Consider the following 24,427-nt stretch of genomic DNA (forward strand, 5'->3'; position numbering starts at 1 on the left):
AGAAATAAAGTCTAACATCTAGATTGATGAAGACTGCTTTATATTAAATATACTATTGCTCACAGGTGATTATCCAAAATCTTTATGCAACAATGTTTTTAATCATATCAATTTAATAACTATAAAATTATAATAGGGGCAGAATGAAAAACATTGCTGAGATTTGATAAATGTCTATAGCAGGTTGCACTCAAGATTGTGTTTTGAAGAGCCTTTGGATATGTAAAATGAGATATAGGTTACAGAGGCAGTATTAAACTGCAAAAAGGTTCCACTAAGTTTTGTGAAAGCAAGAAACAATCTGAACTGAATATTTCCTCAAATGAAAATCAGTTATACATGATATATTACCTACTCATAATTTAATGTTTACCATGGTAAAAGTGAACAATATGCAACTATATATTCTATCATAGTCCACGACTGACAACTTTTGTTTAGCAACTGTTCAAAGTTACAACAGCACTGAAAAAAGTGACTTACAAACAATCCTCACACTTACTATTGTTGTAGCATCCCCATGGTCATATGATCAAAATTTGGGTATCTGATAATGGCAGAAAGTGAAGAGAAACTAAAGAGCCTCTTGATGCAGGTGAAGAAGGAGAGTGCAAAAGTTAGCTTGAAACTCAACATTAAGAAAACTAAGATCATGGCATCCGGCCCTCTCAATTCTGGCAAATAGATGGGGAAGAAATGGAGGTAGTGACAGATTTTATTTTCCTGGGCTCCAAGATCACCGCAGATGGGGACTGAAGCCAAGAAATTAAAAAATGCTCCTGGGGAGGAAAGCTATGGCAGATCTAGACAGCATACTAAAAAGCAGAGACATCACCCTGCCAACAAAAGTGCGTATAGTCAAGGCTATGGTTTTCCCAGTTGCAATGTATGGCTGTGAAAGTTGGACCATAAGAAAGGCTGAATGCCAAGGAATTGAGGCCTTTAAACTATGTGGAGAAGGCACCTGTGAGTCGCAAGGTGATCAAAATGGTCAGTCCTAGAGGAGATCAACCCTGACTGCTCTTTAGAAGGCCAGGTCCTAAAGATGAAACTGAAATACTTTGGCCACCTAATGAGAAGGAAGGACTCACTGGAGAAGAGCCTAATGCTGGGAAAGATTGAGGGTAAAAGAAGAAGGGGACGACAGAGAACGTGGTGGCTGGATGGAGTCACTGAAGCAGTAGGCGTGAGCTGAAATGGACTCCAGAGGATGGTAGAGGATAGGAAAGCCTGGAGAAACGTCCATGGGGTAGGACACGACTTAACAACTAACAACAATAACAGGAACAATATACGTAAGAGCATCCCTGAGTGATGTGATCACTATTTGCAGCCTTCCCAGCCGACTTCTGACAAGAAAAGTCAAATGGGGGGAAGCCATATTCATTTGAGAACCTCATGATTCACTTAACACTGCAGTGATTTGCCTTGCAACTGTGGCAAAAAAGGGCATAAAAAGAGGCGTTATTCACTTAACTTACACCTTGCTTAGCAACAGAAATTCTGGTCTCAATTGTGGTCAAAGGTCAAGAACTACCTGTATACTATCATGTTACTCCTTTTGAGAATAAGTAAGATATAAGATGCAGAAAAAGAATAGAAAGCAGCAAGGAAAAGTAAGTACAGTCAGTCCTCAACTTATGACCATAACTGAACCTAGCAATTACAGACATAAATCATGAGGGGCCATATATCAGGTCATATGGACATATGAGAAAAGGAAAGCTAGCAAAATTTAGTCTACACCAGCACATTTCACTAATTCTCTATCTTTGTAAACCATACTATCTTCTAATACATCTATACCAGTTTGTATCTTGCCTGCCCACAGCTTCTCATCTCCTTTGGGGTATCTCAAGGTGCGTATCTAGTAAATATGATTAACTGCATAATTTAGCCCAAAACTACTACTTATTGCTAGTCCCTCTCTTTTTGTTGGTGTCCCTGCAACCTTTCTGCTGACTGGCAAATTAGTCTAGATCTGCACTAGAAATCTCCAGATACCAGAAGAGCAATACAAGAAACATCATTTTTATAGTCATGTAGATTAACATACAAGCCAGGCCTGGCATCCTTGACTACTTGTTGCCTACCAAAAGAAGAAAAATCTTGAATCTTCCAGCCATGCCTAAAACTTCCACCTCTTTGTGTCCCTGTTAATGCAGGAGAAGCTCTGCTATGAGGCCACTCCTGAATGTAGCCTCATTTTCCTGGAGGACTAATGGCAGCTTAACCAAAAGAGTCGCTTTTCAGAGTGAGATGGGCAGTGCATAAATGTAATAAATAATAATAATAATCTGCCCTATTACGCTGGATTAAGATGGCACGCTGGGTTATGCCTAAGGTAAACGAATCTAAATCAAGCTAAGGAAGATACTAAGGGGCTTAGATGTCACACTAAATGTGCCCCCAAGAGGTTTAGGGTTTATGTGAATCCTATCACTGATTGCATCTGTATGTTATGCTAAGCTATAGTTTATTTTAACCATGTTGTATTGAATAAGTCACAGTTGTTAAGGTGACACATAATTAAATTAAACTGTATAAACTATGTCTTAGGTGGATTTAAAGATATGGGGTAGCAGCATTGGTTTCCTGGGGATAAAGGATGAGCCTCCACACTATAAAAACAATATTAAAAATAGGATAGATTTCTGCAACCCATATTTAGTGTGTTATTTGTATCTGCTCCAGGCAAACACTCTTCTTTCCACAAAGATGAGACCCATCAGAAAGAGAAGGAACCATATAGATGCCGTTGCTGTCATAAGTAAGTCAACTTGGGAAGAAAACATTCTTAGCGTGAAGGCAGAAATCTACATACAAATGTGTGGAAGAAGTTGAACTGTGAGGGAGGGAAATGATGCTGATGAGATGGAGGCCTGTTGAACAAAATATTAAGGTTAGGGGAGAAGGATTTTTCATATGGGAAATCAGAAGAGTGACATGATACGTGTGGGACGTTAGCTGTTGCTTCATGCAGACCTCCTGATTTCCTTGGCCCCACACTTTTACCAGGATGTTTGAGGGTTATACCTGCAGATTTGAACCTGGGACTGCTTAATTTTTTTAAAAAAAAATTCTATTATATATAAAACCTGAGTTCATTTTTGGACTCATGTGGCCCCTAGTTTAGAGCTGCTTCTTTGTTTCATCTGAGTTATTATTTCGGTGAAACTGATTGTGGTAGAATTCACCCCCTGGTAAGGAAAGAAACTTAACCAGAGTGATGTACTGACTGGTAGTTCAAATCCACTCCAGCTTTGGAAATGCAGTAGATGATTTTAGTCTAATCATTCTTCTATTCCAAACTATCTCATAAGGCTTCTGTGGAGATAATATTGAGATCTCCCTATAAGATGCTTGAGCCCTTAGATCACAGGTGTCAAATTCATCACGTCACATTATCGTCATGTGGCGTTTCATGACATTTTTCCCATTTGCGGAACTGGGGTACGTGTGGCCCGCGCGTGACACATCTGTCCCATGGGCCGCCAGTTTGACACCCCTGCCTTAGATTTTTATTTTTATTTTTGTTTACATTTATACCCCGCCCTTCTCTGAAGACTCAGGGCGGCTTACAATGTATAAGGCAATAGTCTCATTCTATTTGTATATTTTTTTACAAAGTCAACTTATTGCTCCCCCAACAATCTGGGTCCTCATTTTACCTATCTTATAAAGGGTGGAAGGCTGAGTCAACCTTGGGCCGGGCTCGAACCTGCAGTAATTGCAGGCTCTGTGTTCTAATAACAGGCTTCTCTATTGCCTGAGCTATAGATTAAGGATGAGATGCAGATTTAAGAAGTAAATAATAAAATAATGTCTTAGTGTTTCTGCATCATCCTGAAAAACTGTCATTTGGCTCAAAAGATAATTCCTATCACTAATTTACTAGAAGGTATACCACTTAGTGGGTAATCAGAGGAGATCTCTGTAGTGCGCAACTACTTTTTGGTCCTGGATAAAAGGAGGGATATGAATCTAGCACATAGATTAAGTTGTAATAAAGGCATATGGCATCTTCCATGAATGCTTTAAAGGTCAGGAAATTTCTGCAGGAAGCACAAAGTAGATGAATTAATGCTGAGGGTTTCACTTTTGTTTCACTGAAACAGTAAATTTATACACAGGCAGTAATATTAAATGTAGGAAGGATGAAAGCACAGTTTTATGTTCTAGGTAGAATAGATTATTTTCAGGCAGGAATATATTATTAGAAAAAGATAATGGCAATGAAAAAAGTATACTGGAATCCGTCTTTTTAGCATTTAATTTTATTTATTGTGAAATCTTTTGTCAATGAAGGAAATTATTGTGTTGAGACTGTGTACTCCCCACTTCTAAATTTTGGGGGGGAATAGCACAAATTTCACATCTGTCTATTTAAATACATTATCCATCTATCCATCCATCCATCTGTCCATGCGTGCGTGCGTGCGTCCATATGTATGTATGTATGTATGTATGTATGTATGTATGTATGTATGTATTTAATCAGTCCGTTCATTCATCCATCCATCCTTGGAAAGCAGTATAAACACCAGCATTATCAGTGAAAATGAACTACCTGCTTGTAAAAACTGGAACTAGTGAAGCAAAATATTACAACCAGTGGAAGCACATCTTGAATCAGCAGCAAGAGAATAAATTAGCAATTAGAAGTGAGGGAGCAGGAGCAGCAATCAAGATATATTCCAAATGTTGTCACAATCAGTTGTTTGTGCTAGCTTTACATTATCCTCAAATGGTTCCTGACTGTTTTGGCAATCATTGAAGAGTGTTTTGTGATGGATAACTTTGTAAGCAGCAGATGAAAAATAATGTGCTTTGTTTTGGCTGGTGAATAAATGTGGCAGTTGTGATTTGATTTATAGAAGATTTATTGTGCAGTTGTGTGTTGGCTGCTGTGTAACTAGGTTTGAGGATAGTGCAGTAGATCTATTCCAATCTCTCAATAGGCAGGAGCAAAGGCTGATTCAATAATAACTGAATATTAAAAAAATAAATCTGCTAATGCTAATCCTAGAGCAAATGCTGTTCATTTTCTCCATGCAGAAGGTTGAAAGAGGCTGCACTGGGACACAATAGAATCTTGTCTGGCCCTTTACTGTGGGTTTGGATGAAACTGAAAAAAGGTTGTAGCAAATTCTAATATTGATTTTGTATATTGGTTCCAACTCTTCGCTAAAAATATTTCCTATTTCTTTAATCATTGCAAAAGTTAATTAGCTTCTTCCATGTCAAATCAGATGTCAAATCTGATTTACACACATATTGCTATTGTCTTAAATATACAGGGTTTTTTAATTGCTTATGAAGAAAAAGCTGTTACAGTAGGGACTCCTGTTTTTCATGCTAGTACATATTTCAGCTAACCAAAGATTTGTTGGTTAATGCTTGCTTGTCAGAAACATAGAGTTGTTTCTTTTTCTTTCTAATAGCAAGCTGAGGAGGAAATTTCAAGAGCTTGAAAAGGTGACGCAGATAAAATGGCTGTCATGGCAGTTATATGTCAGTTCACAGAATGGTTGTTCTGATGGGCATTCCTAGTTGAACCCTTTTACAAAGAGGACACTGCCTATCAAGAATGCTATACGCTATTTCAGTGATATCATCATGGGACCCAAAAATATTGCTACAAAATAATTATGCTCGTATATGTTGGTGCAGCTTTCTTTTTAATACTATTAAACTGATTATTTAAAAAATAGATGAGGCAAGTCCTGACAGAATATATAAAGGTCCACTGCTTGGCCCGGTCTAATGCACTGCTTCCCAACCATGGCAACTTTGGGGTGTATGGACTTCAATTTCCAGAATACTAAAACTATGTCCATACTGGCTGGAGAATACTGGGTACTAAAGGACAAGGATCAGGAAGTTGATAAAGTGGGGAAACACTGCAAAGAAACCAGAAGTCAAGCAAACTATGCTGCAGAGCAATGCCTCCGTGTTCAAGAATGTCACAGATCCTGTTCCCTTGCCTTCATGTGGACAAAGGAGATACTTACCTGTGTTTAGCTGAATTCATTATAGTACAGATATAGTACTTCACCCAAATAGACTTCTGTGTGTTTGATGGTCCAAATTCTATAAAGTTTTACTGCCAGTTGAATGTAAGTTGGAGGCCCAATATGGTAGAACAAGCCAGTGGGACAGCTCCAATTCCCTCTGGATTAATTTTATTTATTAAATTTATATATCGCCTGTCTCACTATCTAGAATGACTCTGGGAGGTTTAGAATGGCATAAAAGCATTAAAAATACAGGTTAAAAATCAACAGCATTGTTGGGGGTAGGCTTTGTTCTCTCAACCAGTGATGTGTTGCTACCGGTTTGCCTTGGATCAGGCGAACCGGTAGCGGCGATGGGAGGCTCCGCCTACCCACCTGGATGCTTCTGCGCATTGCGTGCACGCGTGCACAACCAGGAGCAAACCGGTAGCAATGGGATTTGAAACCCACTACTGCTGTCAACCAACCAACCACCTCCAACATAGCAACCCCCACCTTGGGGCCCCAAACCAACCAACAGAGCCAGGTTTTAAGGCCCTTCCAGAAGGCCAGAATGGTGGAGGCAGATCTGACCTCCAGTGGCAATATGTTTCAGAGGACGGGGACCAGGCAGAGAAGGCTCTTCTCCTCGCCCTCACTACCTGAGATTCCTTGGCTGATAGGATCTGTAGAAGACCTCTAGTGCCAGAGCGAGTGCGGCAGGATCATCCCATTGGGCATATGAATTATAGAGCTCCAGCAATTCATTGTCTTAGTTAGTAATTGAGGCACAGACTTTTAGGATTGTAGGAGATGAAAAAAGGAAGGAAAGCCAAGGGAATTGGAATACATTAGACATGCATATTATCAAGTTAAGATGCTTCTTTCTTCTGCATTATAAAAGGATGTTTCAGAAGTAGAAAGAAGAAGAAAAAAGGAATAGTTGGATTTTGCATATTATAGAACTGCATTTTCTCCTTGTATCCATATACAGCTTTTGGGTGGGAACCAAAATTTTGGATGGGTGTCATACCCCGCAGAGGTTTACAGCATGCATTTCTTCCTTAAAATCTCCAGGCCTTCCAAAAATGGGCTTTGGACGTATTTGGTTGTGGAATGCAACCCTGAATGTGCCAATCATAGTACAGAACTGATGGCATTAAACATTGTGCATTTCTATTATATAATAGCTGTTTTGCAGTTGCTTCTTGTTCAATGTGGCTTCTAATATTTGTAATAGGAAACTTGGTAAACCTATTTTGATCCTATTGTAAATTAAAGGCTAAGAATGAAATCTTGCAGTTTTCCTAATTTGATTTTCTATGGCTGTGCTCGACTATAACTTCCATAATTCTATAGTCAGTACACTATAGCTAGTGGTGCATGACATATGGTACTAGGAAAGTTGCATTGTAAGAGAGGATTAACAGTACATAGGAGTTCAACCGAGAGCTACAGATACTCTCTTTTATTGGTACATGTGAGTTTTGTGTATTACAGTACTAAAACCCTGGAAATTGGAATGAACAATTTCTAACACTATATGCTGTATAAAATAACCTGCTAACACTTTATTATGCCAAATATAATGTAATTTATTATGCCAAATATAATGTAATTTAAAATCCATCAGAATAATCCAGAAGTTTTAGAACCATGGAGTTATGGGTATAAATTAAAATATTGGGTGGAGCCACAGAGGTAGAGGCAAACTATCTGGTGCAATTAAGTTAAAGTGTTGGTCTAATCCCAGAAAGGACTAGACTAGGTTGTCCAGACTAGATTGTCAGCTAGATTGTCTACTATCTAGGTTGTCAACCACGACCTACGGTAGATAACTGTGAATCTCCATAGACCCCTAGACTAGGTTGAAGTCCTGCCTCACAATGAAAGACGACTGGATGAATTGCGGCCAGGCGCTTTCTGGTATCCCGAAATTTACTGTGGAAAATTTGAAAAAGGATGCTCCTGGAGGAAAAGCAGGCTATATAAATCTTAACAACTTAAAAATACATAAAGCCATATTGAAGGAGCATTGCTCTCTCAGTGCAGCTTTATTTGGTCGTCTTTCCCCTCCCCTTTCCAGGACGTAATTTGGTTTCCAGGAGATTCCAAAGGATGCGCGGGAGTGCCCGGATGCCAATCTAACCTCTAACCGCAATTCTTTCAAGAGGGCCGCGGCTTTTCTAGCGTTTCTCCGAAACTCTAGTTTTGGGGTTGTTGTTTTTTTAGATGAAATCCTAGCCCTGCTCTTTACCCACTTTAACCCACGAAGAGCGCATCCCTCGGGAATCGGGGGAGTGTAGCGCAATAAGGGAATGAGGCCAGCAGACCGTGGGAAAGTTCCGGTTCCCGAGCGGCGTTCGATCGGAATAAGCCTGAGCGGGTGGGACAGCGACCATGGCCGGTGGCGGAGCGGGTGGAAGGGCTCCGTACCCGGCCTGGAGGGGGCGAAGGGCTGGAACGCCCGAAGAGCAACGCGATCGGAGCTGAGGCGAGCGAGCGAGATCTCCGCTAAACTGTTCTACCCAGGAGGCTGGGCGGAGCCGCTGACAGAAGAGGAGGAGGAGCTGCTTGCTGCTGCTGCTGCTGCTGCTGCTGCTGCTGCTATTACTTCCTAAGCCGGAAAATCTTGTTCTTTCCTGGGAAGCGGGCGAAGATCCGCGCGGATTGCATTGGCAACCGGACGCTGGAGGAAGCTGGAGGGAATCATGAGGCGACTGGGGTGTTTGGGAGATGAGTACGTGGGCAGCGGGGAGGGTTCAGGCAGCAACCGGGGTGGAGTGGGTGGGAGGCTGCGGAGTAAGAAGAAGGGAGGCCCTGCACGAGGGCCCGGAGGACTCGGCTCCGGGCTGCGGGCGGGATCGATGGACCGGTTGCAGGGTCTTGGGGCTTTCTCTGCCACCGGCTGAGAGAAGGGCCAGAAACCTCTCTCCACCCCCTCTCTCTCGGGTGCTCAACTATGACGACGCGTTCGTGCGGTTCGCTTGGCAACAATATGGAAGTGGTTTGCCATTCGGTTTCCCGCGATGTTTGTCCGACCTGTTCCTGTCCAGTGCTCGTCTCTGGTGGTTTTCTACCCGGGTAGAAGCCACCGGGACGATCGTGCTTAGGTTGTTCGTTTACTTCTGTGGTTTGGGGGATGAGGGTGATCAAGAAGCAGGAGGCTAATTTGCTTCGGCTAATAGTTGAACAGAACTTAATTACGGGATTGTTGTTCCGTTCTGGACATGGCCGGATGTTAACAAGACAGTAAGAGGCAAGGTTCAACCTCCATAGGTGATGTGAGAACTTAAGTTGCCTTCCTGTTTGCAGTGCTTAAGAGAAAGTGGAAGAAGAAAAAGAACCAGAAGTAGAAGAAGGGTGCTCTTTGTCATAAAAGTCCATATTCATACCTATGAAGGGGAGGACACATAAATGAGACTTTATCTCCCAAGGGAATCCACCCAGTTTCGGAAGTGGGTTAAATAAATAGCTCTAAGTTACTCAAAATTTCAGTCAGGAGAGTGAATACAGTTAAGGAAGGAGGTGGAGGCCAGAGTTTTCTTGCTTTGGTCCTGGAAAGTCCAAAGGGTGAAACAAGGTGTGCTGCAGAGTTCACTGTGGTTCAAGTCAAACTTGATACAGAGGGTAAAGTTTAGTAGTATACCTCCCCTGCGAGCTAAATTGACACCATGGAGGTTAAAATCTGAACCTTGCAGTTCTGTGTAGATTTAAGGAACCCCCTAGAAATTGACCCTTACTTTAGGCAATTAAAAAAAATGGTTTTTGCCTGCAGACAAGCAAGAAAAGAAATAAAAAGAGGAAATTCTGCCTTGCCCTGCTCAGGATTTTTTTTTTTTTTTACAGAGAGTTCTCTTCCATAGTTAGCTATTAAGTTTCATGTCACTGAAAAGTATCCAGCAGTTACAGTATACGCTATGTTTAATGGAAAGTATAGCTACAAATGTCCTGGGGCAAGAAAATTCAAAGGCCCTCTGCTATATTGCCTTGAGCGAGCTGCCTCAATTGTCCATAAGATGGCAAAGCAATTTAACTTGCAGGTTTGATGAGACACTTTTTAAAAAATGTATTCAAGACAAATTTAGTTGTAGTTCAATTTTTAATGGTTTGGTGTTACATGAAGTGGCCGGCAGCCTAACCATGAAAATCATACAAGGCGGTTTGTTTGATTTCTGTTGTCTGTATGTTATGAAGGTTATATTTTCATGTATGTGCTTATTAGTGTAGAACTAGTGGACATTTGTCCTGAGTATTGGGGGTCATGCAGGAGTTTTATCTTCCTTGGCTTGATTCTGACTGCCATTTCTGATCTCTGTAGTTTGAAGGGTACATGTGACTAACCCACCTCAGACTCCCTCACCCATTCTGCTACCTCAGGAGCCTAATAGCATTGGATTTCCACTGGTTCTGGACACTCTCAAGGGGCCATGAGACTAGCAGGTGAGCTCTGGATGGTGACAGCAAAAGGCAGCCCTTCAGACAGGAAAATAATAGTTTTTAGCCACTGACATCCAGTAGCCTTTTAGAGCATTTAAGCTTCTGGGATATGTTGGGGAAAATTGTAGCCACTACTGGATGACTGTAGTGTAGCAGTTGGATTCAGTCTTCCTCCAGGGTTTCTTTTTTTGGCTTTGCTTTGCCCTGACTTGATTTTTCTTAATTGTTTTAGGTCCTCTTCGTGTTGTTGTGATTGTCTTGACAGCAGGGCTGACCTGGATCCTTGTCAGCATCTTGTTGGGGACCCAAAGCAGTTTTTCTCGCCTGCAGCAGTTCCTCCTCAACAGTAAGAACAAGGACACTAAGGGAGGGGAAGGATGGAGGAATGGTAGGACACAGAACAAGTGTTCCCTGGCAGCAACGACCACCTTTCCAGTGCATGCTCACTGTGCTTTGCTGTTAGCTAGGGATATGCACTGCTTCAAATCCAAAGCAGCAAAGGTGGGCTTGCATATTTCAGCAGTTGGAACCAACTTCAAGAAGTTTCTTCTTCTCCTGGTGTGTGTGTGTGTGTATGTGTCATTCACAGATTGTAGTGATACAAGTCTCAGGAAAATGCACATTTTAGATAAGGCATTGTTGACAGGATGAAGTAAGATGCCTTGCAGTACAGACAGGCATGTTCTTCATACTTCCTTTTTTCCTTCTTTGGATCTGAAGTGCTGCATTTCCTTACTCTTGGCCTCCATTACACTCAGCAGAATGTTCAATAGGGCAGGGGTCTCCAACCTTGGTCCCTTTAAGACTTGTGGACTTCAACTCCCAGAGTTCCTCAGCCAGCTTTGCTGGCTGAGGGACTCTGGGAGTTGAAGTCCACAAGTCTTAAAGGGACCAAGGTTGGAGACCCCTGCAATAGGACATCAAAATACTAGGATAAAAGAATTTTTAGATATGCCTTTTCTAATCTAAGTGCCCTCCAGATGTCTGGACTTCATCTTCCAGAATTTCCCAGGCATCATGGTCATTGGGAATTTGAGAATTGACATCCACATATAGTAGAAGTTGCCTAATTTGGGAAATATCTCTGTATGGCCATTAGATATGAAAGCTAAATGAAATCTTTGCCTATGAAAATATAACTTCAAGTACTAGGGACAGATAGCAAAGAAGGGCGGTCACCTTCGTTGGATTGTCAAGTCACTGAAGAAATCCATGAAGAAATCCATACACTGTCATGAGGATTGTATGATGAATTGTAGACAAAATTCATTGGCAGTTTGGGCCTTTTTTTATATTATACAGTGTCCTGGACCAGCCTTGTACCTGCAAGTAAGTGAAACTAAAGCTGTATTAAGGCGCAGCTATAATCTGTATGCCAGTTTTACCTGAAATTAGAACAAAAATTTGGATTAAAGCAGAGAGAATTCAGAGACCCCAGCAGAGATCTTTTGTAATTTACTAAGCACAATTTATTATGTGGTCAGATTTAATAATCCTAAACTTTTAATTTTCCTTTGGTGACTAAACCCTAAAATTACTTCTGAATACCCACTTCCACTTTTTATTCCAGTATATTTTAATTATTCCCACTTCACCTGGTCTATGTGATGCATGCATTTATTTTCCTCAAGGGCTTATTGCATTTATTCTTGCAGCAATTTCATAAACCAGGCTCAATAGGGGAAAAAAAGAGACAGTATAAAGTAATTGAGACTGAACCTTGGAATGGTTTAACAAACCTAATGACACCTGATGCTTTAAGCCATCATGTCAGGTCAGTCTGAAGAGACAAGTCTTCCTTAGCTTGCTGTTTTGAATATCCTTTTCAAACTTAATCAGAAACAAATCTTTTAAAAGTAACCCTTTGGCTCATTCTGCATTGAAGTATTGAAGAATGAAGGAATCTTTGATACTGGCTCCTGCCTGTATATCTTTGAACAGATGAGGCAGGACATTAATTACAGTTTTCAAACAGATCATAAATTGCATCTGTCTAAACCAGACTAAACATTTAGCACAAAGTGATAACTCTGCATTGAATATCTTGCTGATGCTACTGTTTCTTTGTTTCCTTGCAGGTCCAGAGAACACTCCCGCTACAGGTAAGATGATTGGCTACATTTCTGCACCGTTCTTACCAGCCTCCCCCAACCTGGTGCTCCCTCCTTTTGTTTCTAGTTAGTTGGGGTAACATTTTGCAAGCAATACATGTGTAGAACAGCCTTCTCTAACCAGGTGGCTCTTCTGATATGTTGGATATTGCCTTCCATCATCCCTAGCTATCTTACTGCTGGAGTCTTCGTACATATAACATATACCATATATAAGGAGCCAAGGTTAGGGTACAAGGAATCCTTATATTGGCAAACCCATGGCTGAACCTGGTCTTGCTAAGATTCCTGGACAATTAAATTATTACAGCTTTCAAACAGATCTTGAATTGCATCTGACTAAACCAAAAAAGTACTTTTTAGCACAGCTGAAATAAATGCCAAGACAGTCTATTACAAGTATCTTTAACTTATGACCAAATAAATCCTGGAATTGCAGATGTTACGTGAGATGCCCATGTGATCACTTTGTTCAGTGAACACAATCCTCGCTCTCCTATTAAGTGGCCAGATGGGTCATTAAGTGGACAGAGCAAAAGAGCTCCTCTCTGTATGCAAAAGAGAAATCCAGTGGCTTGGTTGGGGAAAAAAAGAGAGAAAACCCACCTCCACTCTGCCATAGGAACTCCCCTTCCCCCAGTGCATGAAGGTGGCAGTAATTTCAATATTCTTTGCCTGCTTCTCCATCGACTTTTTGGAAAAACTGGCAGAGAAGTTTGCAAATGGGAATCACATGATTGTGGGATGCTTGGCAACCAGTTGTAAGTGTGAATAGGTTTCCAAGTACCCAAAATGCAATCATGACCATAGGGGATGATGAAGTGGCGGTTGTAACTTCAAGAACGAGTCAGAAGTAGCTTTTTAAAAAATTCACCATAACTGTCAACAGTCGTTAAACAACTAGTTATAAGTCAAGAATTATCAGTAGTGTTTTCACTATGCTGCTTGCTATGGCTAAGAGAAACAACAAAAATGATTAACAATTGTTCACAGTTAACAGAAAATTAAAGAAATGAAAGAGTTCTGGAAGTCAACAAGTCCTTTTGCCCAGACACCCTCACTAGCTGATGGGTATATGATTTGGCCCATACAAGAAAGAGTAAATTAGTAAAAAGGCAGACAAATTATATAGTGCAGGGCTGAACACAAGGGAAGCTTGCATTGGTAACTGTATGTGCTTTCTTGGGGAAACCACACTGGCATTAATCCTTAGCCATTTGGTAATAAATTTCAATTTCTTTGCTGCAATATAACTGCAGAATCTGTAATCTGATTACAGGTACCAGATATAGGATTGGGGGAAATAACACATTTCCCTTTAACTCGGTGAGAAGTGAATTTTCTATAGCCAGAGTGCAAGATAAAAATATTACATATAAAGCATGTTTCTATTTGCTACTCATAGATGTGATGGTCCCAGAATTCTCAGTTAACATGACAAAAAAAAAAAAATAGCTAAAGAATTCTGAGAGGGAAGGCAGGTAGAGGAAGGCTGGTGTAAGACATTGCAAGGACCGGTGGGAAGCCAAAATCCCATGCCACTTGTCTGTCTTGTCTGTCCTGGCTTTGTGTCTCTCTTGCTATCCCTGGAATCCTGACTCTTTATCCATCATTGTCAGATTTGGACAAGATCAGAGTGGTCTCGGCAAAGAATTTTGCAGGCAGCCGCAATAGTCATCGCAGTGAGTTCAGAGCAGTTGAAAAGGAATTGGGGATACAGGATAGCATAACGGACTTCCATGTAGTAGTTTTAAAATGCTGGTCTTCCCTACCTTCCCTTATGCCCTTATTTCCCAGAAGGTCCCTTGCTTGGGTAGGAAAGATGTCTTTCCTGTTTCTTTTAATTCTTGAATATAGGAGGCTTTGTGTGTGTTTTTCCTTATTTGTAAGATGATTTTGGCTGGGTGGTGGAGTAGACTTCCCTCTCCTGAGTAGGTCCTCAAAATTCCCTAACTGCCCTGGCGCCAGTTCTTCTTAAACTGGTTTGAAAATTCATTGGGACACTGAAGGTTGAGTGTAGTACCCTGGCGCTCACCACAGTTAGAAGGGGAAACATTGTTATGATTTTTGGAGTTAGGGTAATGAGAAAAATTGTTAGTTCATACTAATCTGGAAATATATGCAAAGTAGTTTTCCACTTCAGTATACTTCTGACCAGGGACTTGAAGATCTCACCTTTGCTATCTTTTCAGAACCAAGGCCAAAGAAATACAAGTGTGGCCTCCCTCAGCCCTGCCCAGAGCATTCGTTCGCCTTCCGGATGACAAGCGGTGCAGCCAATGTTATTGGGCCCAAGATCTGCCTTGAAGATAAAATGTGAGCCAGGCAAAGTCTTGACGGTTGGATACATTTGTGCAAGTCCATGGGACTGACTGTACTAGACCCCTAGATAGTCTCCTTTTGAAGGATCTGATCTGGCCTTTTATTTGTTTCAGGCTAATGAGCAGCATGAAGGATAATGTAGGCAGAGGTCTGAACGTTGCCCTGGTGAATGGTAAGATAGACTTAAGGGAATACGTATACTAAAGTTGTTTGATTTTATAATGCCAGCCAGCCACTAAAGGGGCTTGAGTCATGGGGGCTCTGAAGTCATTACTACAAAAGATGCTCACCTTTATTCTCCAATATATATAGTGTTGGATTCATAATCCATAATATTAGGCACCGTGATTTGTTTCCTAACAATTTATTTGTTTGGCTAAGGCCGTCATTCGGGTGCACAATGTCATGGCAGGTGGGATGTTGGAATAATGAGGAAGCAGAACAAACAAAATGGCAGACTTAAAAAATAGCTTAAGATGGAAATGAAGTGCACTAGTACAGGGGTCTCCAACCTTGGTCCCTTTAAGACTTGTGGACTTCAACTCCCAGAGTCCCTCAGCCAGCTTTGCTCTGGGAGTTGAAGTCCACAAGTCTTAAAGGGACCAAAGTTAGAGACCCCTGCACTAGTAGATGTCAACCATATGATTAAAGGATGATAGGGACAATGTGCCAATTGCCCACTCAACAGGCTGGAGAGTAATGTAAATGTGGCCACCAACCCTGCTCTGCTTTGCTTTCAGGTGTGAATGGAGACTTGATTGATGCTAAGTCTTTTGACATGTGGGCAGGAGGTGAGTGTGGTAAGGGAAAGGATTTGATATTAATAGATAGAATATAGAGTGATCTGGAGCAGGGGTCCCCAACCTCTGGTCCATGGACCGGCACTGGGCCGTAGCATGTCAGAAACTGGGCCAGACAAAGAAGCAAAGCTCCATCCACAGGATGCAGGCGGCATACAAAACCCTCCGGTTCACAGAAAAATCTCTCTCCACGGAACCAGACCCTCGTGACCAAAAGGTTGGAGGCCACTGGTCTGGAAAGAAGCTGAGGCAGTTCTCTGAAAAAAAAATGAAAGGATGCTGTAGATACAGTATGTAAGGAAGGCTGAGCTAAACCTTCCTACCTTCTTCACTCTAACTCTTCTCATCTCCAGATGTGAACGAACTGCTAAAATTCATCCGGTCATTGCATGAAGGGACATTGGTATTTGTTGCCTCTTATGATGATCCTGCCACAAAGTGAGTGTTGAATGATGTTCAGCTCAAAAATACACAGATTCATGTGATGAAATTTGTATTGACATAAAACATTAAGAAATATTCTTATGTACATTATAGCATCCCCCCCACTCAGGATTTGGAACAACCAATACTCGGAAGTTATGTAATGTGAAAGTAACATGTATCCTAATAGCTATTAAGAGCCTAAGCATCCATTAAAGCTTTCTAAGTTGGCTTTAGCCACAACTTTTACATGCAATTTGATTAGTTTTAACAACGCAATAAGGATTTCCTTTTGCTTGTTTACATAAATGAACCTTTTGGTCAACATATCAACTGGCTCTTGTAGACAAGCAGTCAGAAGTCATGTAAAATTAACAGTTTTACAAATTTATATGTCAACCCTTAATATAAAAGTCCACAGGTCTTTAAAAAAAATATGTTACATAGCATATGCATACACCACCCAGAGCCTGCGAAGGAGTTGGACTGTTAAGATAAATAAATAGTAAAATGAGACAAAAGTTCCATTGATTAGGAATGGAAATCCTTTATGTACACAGATTGATATTTGATGAAAATGCTGTCATCAGATGGTGGGTAGATATGTCTGAATAAATTCAGGAAGGAAGATACAAGGCTCAGAAATGTTGGGCTTTGCTATCATTTGCCTAAAGAGGAAAAGCTTTTGTCATTTCAGGGCTGCAGAAGGTGCTCAATAAAGTTACGGGTTCTGTCCAAAAGTGGGCAAAGCTAGAAGTCAAAGTGGGCCTGAAATCAGAAGGGATGTTTTAAGGAAATTGGCATAGCAGTTTAGGACATATCCATTTTGCCCCTTAAAATCTCCCCCCAGGCTCCCCCGGGCCATGAAAGGGGTGCTGATGCCGCCCAAAGGTCCGATGTCTAATACCCCGATTTAAGAGCAAAAGTTGGGTAGCCAGATCTGACCAAGAACAGTTTTGTGTTTTTAAGAATTGCCCAGAAGATGAAATTGAAGCAGTTTCGCCCATTGAAACTCCCATAGGTGGAAAAGGAATTTTGATTGTAATTCTCTAGCCTTGGCAGCCTTTTGGCATCACATGGATCTTTCTCTAGAAGAGGAGAGGCAGCTGTTTTTCCATCTTCCAAAAGTTGTGCTGCTGCCTTTTGAGAAATCGACAGTCTAGAAGGGCTATTTCTCATCAGCGTTTCTGGATGGAATTCTCCTTCCTTGGAAGAACTCAGTTTGGTATATATGTAGATACACAGATCAGTTCAAATGTTAGACCGTCAAGTGCTGAACTGGTCTTCTTCAAATACAGATTTGCATGGGTTTCAATAGATCTCCTAAGGAGACCTGTTTCCTTAGAAATAAATCTCTTCCAGTTTGAGATTGGAATCCCCTGCGTTAGCAGATCCTCACAAAGCATATAAATACATCACTTGCAACAATATGGAGGAAATCTATTGCTTCTTGAAAGAAAAACATGTACTTCTGTCAATCGCCCAAATTGGAACACTGAGAATATTTCCAGTTATTACAGATATATATGCTGGGGAAACTATTCCAAATCTTCTCCCAAAGGTGTTTTTTCAAAAGGGAACCGGACTTCCTGGTTTTTCTTTGAAGGCGTTTCGCTTCTCATCTAAGAAGCTTCTTCAGCTCTTCAGAAGAAAAACCAGAAAGTCCAGTTGCCTCATGAAAAAGCACCTTTGGGACAACCATGACCTGGAAGACTGAGAATCTCCATATTCTAAATCTTTTTTTTAAGCCATTGTTTTTGATTTAAATAAGAAGGTTAGTGGGAGTGAATACGTAGTAGAAGGTAAAAAAGAAGTTGCTTTAATCCACCCAAAAATACAAGAAGGAAGAGGAAATCAGATGGAGTAAAAGAAATAAACCATAGAGATGTTTTTCCTCAATCATCTTCCGTTCTTCACTGCAGAATGAATGGGGAGGCCCGTAAAATCTTCACAGAATTGGGCAGCAAGTTTGTTCGGGAACTGGCCTTTCGAGACAGCTGGGTCTTTGTTGGAGCCAAAGGAGTGCAAGACAAGAGTCCCTTTGAGCAGGTATTTGGTTCAGGACCTTGGAAGGTCCCCAGAATCAACTGAAATAATCTCTGAAAAAGAGATCAGTCCCCGTGCAGACCTTACGTTTGCTCTTTTTGCAGCATATGAGAAACAGCAGAAGCTCCAACAAGTATGAGGGCTGGCCCGAAGCCCTTGAGATGGAAGGCTGCATTCCGCAACGAACCACCGAGATCCTGTGAGGATCCGTTTCTTCGAAACTTCAAGTTAATTTTCTCATGGGGATGGGAGAAAAAGCCTCCAGTTTTCCACTTATTGTTGTCTACCCTTATTGTGGAAGCTGTCTTTTTTTCCTTCTCCACAGCGGCCTGTTTGGCAGTGCCTTAATAAGGCCAACCAGTTGCCCTTTTCAGAAAAGTTTTCTTGCCCTGCACTTTGGGAAGAGAGAACATGTAAACAACTCCTTCTTGCCGGATTAGTTCTCACTTCCCTTCTCTAGTGCCTTACATTTTTCCCAGATGAAGGAGCTAATAATCCTTGCCCTCTTCCCTGCTATAAATTTGCAGAGCCAATTGATTTCCTCTACTGAGAACCGGTCTGGGGTTTTTATTTGTGATAATTTAAAGCTCGAGGAAGAACTCTTGGGCAGGAGGAGTAAGTGGGAGATACCATGAAAAGTGGGAAGGTCCCCTCATTTCTTTATCTCCACAACATGCTTCTATCATGCCTTCTTTAAATATTTGCATCTTTCTTTGATCCATGCACATCTCAATCATACATGCATTCTTTGCATGTGTAGAATCCCAGCACTGCTCAGCTGAAAAGCATGGAGGTCAAAGGAAGAGTCCCGTATTCATGAGGTTTTGCCAAAGGAACCACTCTGAATCAGAGTTTATCTATTTTAACACCACTGCTGTTCCAAAGGCACCCCCTTAGTTTGCTAAACTTGAGAAATGCCCAGTTACTGCTTCCTGTAGTGTAATGTTGGTGCTTCAGTTTGGGAGGGGATTGGGTGAGGACCGAGGCTTTCATTCATCCTTTTGCCCATGTTCACTTTTTTTTTTTCCAATAGAGTATAGTGGTGGGAATCCAAGCTGAAGGTTTCCATTTGCCCAATCCTTGTTGCTGAACAATTTCTTCAATAAATACTCTGTAAAACAACTGAGGCTTGTTGTTTGAAATGGTTGCTGCCTGCCCCTCCCCCCCAAAAAAAACACCTGGTTCATCCCATGGGATCTATAATTGAAGATAATGTGATTATGCACTTACTGAATTTTCGATGGCAGCTTTATTTACTACTACTGCCAACATTTTGGCTGGTAGATTTTTGTCCATTGCCAGTTGATCTATCTATGCACCAATTCATGCACTGGCAGAGTTTTCTCCTCTACGATGTATCTTGCATGTGAGCTTTGATGCTCCATTTTTAGATGCTTCACTTCTGCTTCTCTTTTATCTCCTTTCCTTACAATGGGAGGAAAAATCATATGAGCACCGAAGCAGCCAGATTACAATACTTGTCAGATGTACAATACAAGGCAGGAGAAAAGACAATTGCTATAGTATATCAACCAAACGTTACAAAAGCATGTGTTTTATATTTTACTTTTTATGATGATCATCACACTTCACTGATCTCTTCTCCCACTCCGATATGTCTGATTGTTTTGAATTACATGGCCAGACATCTACAGAAGTGACTTTAGGTAGCTTACAAATGGTTAGAGACTATGGGGGAAAAACCACTAAAAAACAGAATAGAGCAACACAACATTGAAAACAGAATAAATGAACCGACCATAGGGTCTTATATATATATATATATATATATATATATATATATATATATATATATATATATATATATATATATATATTTATAAAAAGTTTTATTTTACAATCATAACAAATAATTCATCCAATGTACAATTATATACAATTAGTCGGGCTTGCCCAGTCACCACCCCTTTTAACTCTTTCCTCTTCTACCTTCTTCTGCCTTCTTTCCAAACCTTCCTCTCCTTCTCTTATCTACATCCTCTCCTCCCTCCACCCTACACTCCTTCTCCTCTTCTACCCCTCTTCCTTCCTCTTCTCCTCTTTCCTACCTCCTACTCTCTCTTTTCTCCCTCCCCACCGTTCTAAAATGGTAACTGGGCAGACCCGACCCTACATTAATTATATTTATACATCTTCATTAATCCCTGTACATTAACCATCACTCCATCTCTAGCCTCAACCCCCAATTCCCTCCCCATACCCCTGCCCCCACCCCGACTTCCCAGAACAAAATGCAGGGTATCAAAACTAACAATCATAATCTAAAATAATTCCTAAATTATAATCTCTAGTCTCTCCACACTTAATCACACTCTCAATTCCCCTCTCCTTCAGAAATATATCTAATACAAAATATTTCCTAAATTTACTCATATGCTATTCGATATTTTTTTATCTGATACTTATTCTGAATATAATCATATAATAAATAAGCATGCCACCCATATAACAAACCATAACCTTCTATATTCAAAACTCTTTCCTCAGTCAAATTAATCCAATCAGTAATTAATGATAAAACAACTGCTTCATAATACAATTTTAAATTAGGCATTTTATCCATAGGGTCTTATATTCAAGTCCTTTCAATTCTGGATGGGATCATCCAATACTGTGGCTCAATGCACAAGCATCTTACAGAAAGCCAGTAAGTTTGGGCCATCAGATCTTCAGAGGGAATCTTGTACCATAAGGCAGGCACTGCAAGTGAGAAGGCACACCTGTCTTTTAGATTTCACAAGGTCCATGTCCCGGGTAAAAAAAAGAGAAGCATGCTACTCTGCTGGATGTCATGGAATGAGCAAAGCTAATTGAAGATAAGCAGCGCCACAAATAACCAAGCCCTATGCTAAGAAGGAAAGTATAATTAAAGTATTATTCAACTGGCATCTTGAATTACTCTCAAAAGCCTATAGGGAACCAGTACAGCTTGCAAGGTAGTAGTGCTATCTGGGCACACCCACAACTACTCTTGCCTACCACCTGCTCTTCCAGTAAATGTTGAGAATCCGACAGGATCTTCAAATTGTGCACCAGTGTTGTCTATGGGAGTGCAATCCCATCCAGAACCAATAGTGGAGAGTCTCCAGTATTGGGGAATCCCCCAAACCACAGCTGAGCCAATTTGGTCTGGTAGTTAAGGCACCAGACAACAAACTCAGAGTGACTTCTAGTCCTGCAATTAGTCATGAAACCAGACTAGAGAGCCTAGTCTCTCAACCCTAGGAATAAGGCAGTGACACACCACTTCTACAAATTGCTTAGAAAATTGGAGGTAATAGTCTGGGCAATTGCCAGGAATCAAGACTTGAAGGCACTGCCGCCTCCTACTCATTCTTGCTTTTGTTAAGCTGAAGTCTGTTTTTCTCACAGCCTCCAGATAATTTGACAGCAGCATCTGTTTGGCCCTAGGGTATAGATTTATAACAAGTATCATCAGGATATTGATAGCTGACCTGTTGATGGATGGCCTCATCTAGCAGCTTCATGTACTGTAGATATTAAATAGGATCAAATAAAGTAAAAGCAGAGGTCTCAAATTAGATCTATTCCCCTCCATCAACACTGACTCAAACTGATTCTGGAAGAAGGAAAAAAACCATCAAAACACCATGAAGACTATTGCTTGACATAGTGTAAGCCGCCCTGAGTCTTCGGAGAAGGGCGGGATATAAATGCAAATAATAATAATAATAATAATACATCTCACTCCTACTTCAAAGTCAATAGAGAAGGATTGATTGATTGTATTAAAAGTTGCTGGGAAATCAGGTAGGGTTAAGATGGATGCAGTAGCCCACCCAAATCCTGTTAAAGATAATCTACAAGTGTGACCAACATTATTTCAGCACCAGGTCCCAATCTGAAACCACACTGAAAGAGATCCACATAATCTGATTTCTCCAAGGTCCTCTGTAAATCAAATGTCTTCTCAATAGTTTTTCTTAAAAGGAAATATTGGACAACAAGCAAAAATTGCTGAGTACCATTGGATCTAGGGATGGTTCTTGAAGAAGAGACAGACCACTTCATCTTTCAGAACCAGAGGACCCATGCTCTCCATCGAGCACGCATTTACCAGCTGGATTCCAGCTGTTTTTCTCCTATGAAAGACTTAATCAGCAAAGAGTGACAAGGATCTAATACACAGTTGTGCTCACAGAACTGAAAATTTTGTCTACTTTCTCAGTTCTTTCCAGAAAGAAACTAGATACAGTCAATTTCTGCATAAATGGAGCCTAACTGAGTGAATCAAAGCAATTTTATCTGTCAGATGCTCAGTCTTCACAGTACTCCTGCAGCTGTTTCTCCAGCCTCCTCCTTCCCTGGAAGAGACTGGATTACTTTAAACAAAGGTAGCTGGCAGAAAAATGGTCATGTTTTGCCGCTCTTATTGCCATAAGGTAATCCTGAAGAAAGGCTCTTCTTACTCATGCTCAATCATATTTATTCTTCCAGCAATGGAATAAGGTTCTTTCCTGCTGCTTCATCTCTTGAAGTTCCCCAGAAAAATCATAATACTGTCTGGGCAGCAAGAGCTCACACAGGTGTGATTTAATCCAAGGCATGACCTTCATTCCAGTTGGTCACCAGGGCCTAAATCAAACCATGCGTCAGGAAGAGCCCCAATTTCCTCTTAACCCAACAGGGTCCATCAACCTGGGCTAGGCTGATCAAAGAGATTCACCCTCCTTGCAGTAAGGAATGGATAGAGAACCCCAGGGCTAATAGTGAATGGCTTCTTAGTGACAAGGAGCTGATGGCAAGGATCACTACACACACACACACACACACACACACACACACAATCATAGACAAATGCAAAAGGAATCCAGCCTTTCTTGACCCAGTGCTATCTAGATGGAAATCTCAATGAGCATAGCTATGAAGAGGATTTGAAGTCCAGATATACCTACCAGTTGCTGCTTTGTAGCATCTTCCAAAAATATTGTCACTGGCGGTTGGTATCTTCCAGGACAAATTAAAAGCTGATGAAAGATGATTTTAGGCAGGAAATTTGGCCTTAGATACTGATTTTATATTGCTCCCCCCCCCCAAAAAAAATATGTAACCAATCTAAGCATGCTCTCAAAAACATGAATTATGTACTGTTGGCATGTATAGCACAGCACAGCAGCGTATAAAATAAGACAATTAAATTGTGGCACTTGCAACTTGTTAATATGCTTTATTAGTAGCTTTCTGGCAATTAAAACAAATTGCTTATTAAAGAAAGGGTGGAAGTGGAGAAAGTACCAGTCTAAATTAAATAGGAAAGAGATCCGAGTAATTTAAATTGCCTTTCTGCCTGTCTTTCACTGTTCTACTCTTCCACCAAATATATGCAGTTCATTGTAAGGTTTTTGGTGACCTTGGTGGTGATGGAGCTGGACTTTGAAAAGATAAGTACATTAAAAGATTTCTTGAATTATCAGAACATTTTTTTCTTATATTTTTCTTATATTTTTGTTACACCCCTTACACAGGAGTGGGTAAAGTGTGCCTGGTCTCTTTCGTAGAAACTGCTTTTTCCATGATTGCTCTTGAAATTTAATACCAAAATATGTTACATTGCTTAAACTTTTGGAATTGCTTGTTTTTAATATAATTCACAATGGTTTTTTCATGGTTGGGTTTTTAAAAAAAAACATTGGCCCTATCTTCTTTTTCAGAGCATTGCCCTTGACATGCCATCCAAAGACTAAATGCTACCCTCCTCTCAGAAAGTTCTCCATCTTTGAACCAGGGCCAATCTTATTTTAATGCTTGTCAAAATAATCCATTCCATTATCATCTGCTATCCTTTCCTCCTGCAAAATAAATTATTCAGGGCATGAGAAAGCTGGCTAGGTCAAGGCACTGCAGGGAACCGTGCTGCCCTCTGAAAAGCATGCTTCAACCAATGGGGTTGTCTCTTTGGTGGAAAGGATGGGTTTCGTGTAATTTTCCAACTTGGTAAGGACTGGAATGCTGATATAACTTCAAATTTTAGTATTTGAGGTTTTTGGCATCTCTAGAACTCTGCTGTACAGTATTTACTTTGACCTTTGTAGGAATTTAGCACCCACCCCCCTCCAAGAATGAAATATTTTAGAAAATATTTAAAAGGCAGAATATATTTCCCTGGATGAGAAATGGAGAAACATGTTTTAAAGACAAAGCAACTCCCCCCACCTTTGTCAATGGGCCATTAAGGCCTGAGCCAGTCCATTGTCTACATGACAAAGATAGGATTAGCCCCTACCCATCTAGCAACAGAATCTTACCA

At 40.8% G+C, this 24,427-nt stretch overlaps 1 protein-coding gene across 4 annotated transcripts; it reads left to right on the forward strand.

Moving 5' to 3' along the window:
* Nucleotides 1-8,221: 8,221 nt before the first annotated feature.
* Nucleotides 8,222-19,260, forward strand: FAM3A (FAM3 metabolism regulating signaling molecule A). Of its 4 annotated transcripts, none has more exons than XM_058169754.1 (10): nt 8,229-8,736; nt 10,318-10,439; nt 10,669-10,782; nt 12,515-12,538; nt 14,740-14,863; nt 14,983-15,041; nt 15,610-15,660; nt 16,023-16,107; nt 18,015-18,141; nt 18,243-19,260. In XM_058169754.1, the coding sequence occupies exons 2-10, from the start codon at nt 10,427-10,429 to the stop codon at nt 18,339-18,341; spliced, it is 696 nt and encodes a 231-aa protein (XP_058025737.1). In that variant the 5' UTR covers nt 8,229-8,736; nt 10,318-10,426; the 3' UTR covers nt 18,342-19,260. The 4 variants fall into 4 exon arrangements, with proteins under 4 accessions (XP_058025739.1, XP_058025740.1, XP_058025737.1 ...); XM_058169755.1 differs by lacking the exon at nt 8,229-8,736 and adding an exon at nt 8,791-9,109; XM_058169756.1 differs by lacking the exon at nt 10,318-10,439 and having other exon boundaries at nt 8,222-8,736.
* The last annotated feature ends 5,167 nt before the right edge of the window (nt 19,261-24,427 follow it).

This window comes from Ahaetulla prasina, chromosome 2, assembly GCF_028640845.1.
Source record: "Ahaetulla prasina isolate Xishuangbanna chromosome 2, ASM2864084v1, whole genome shotgun sequence".
Lineage (NCBI taxonomy): Eukaryota > Metazoa > Chordata > Lepidosauria > Squamata > Colubridae > Ahaetulla > Ahaetulla prasina.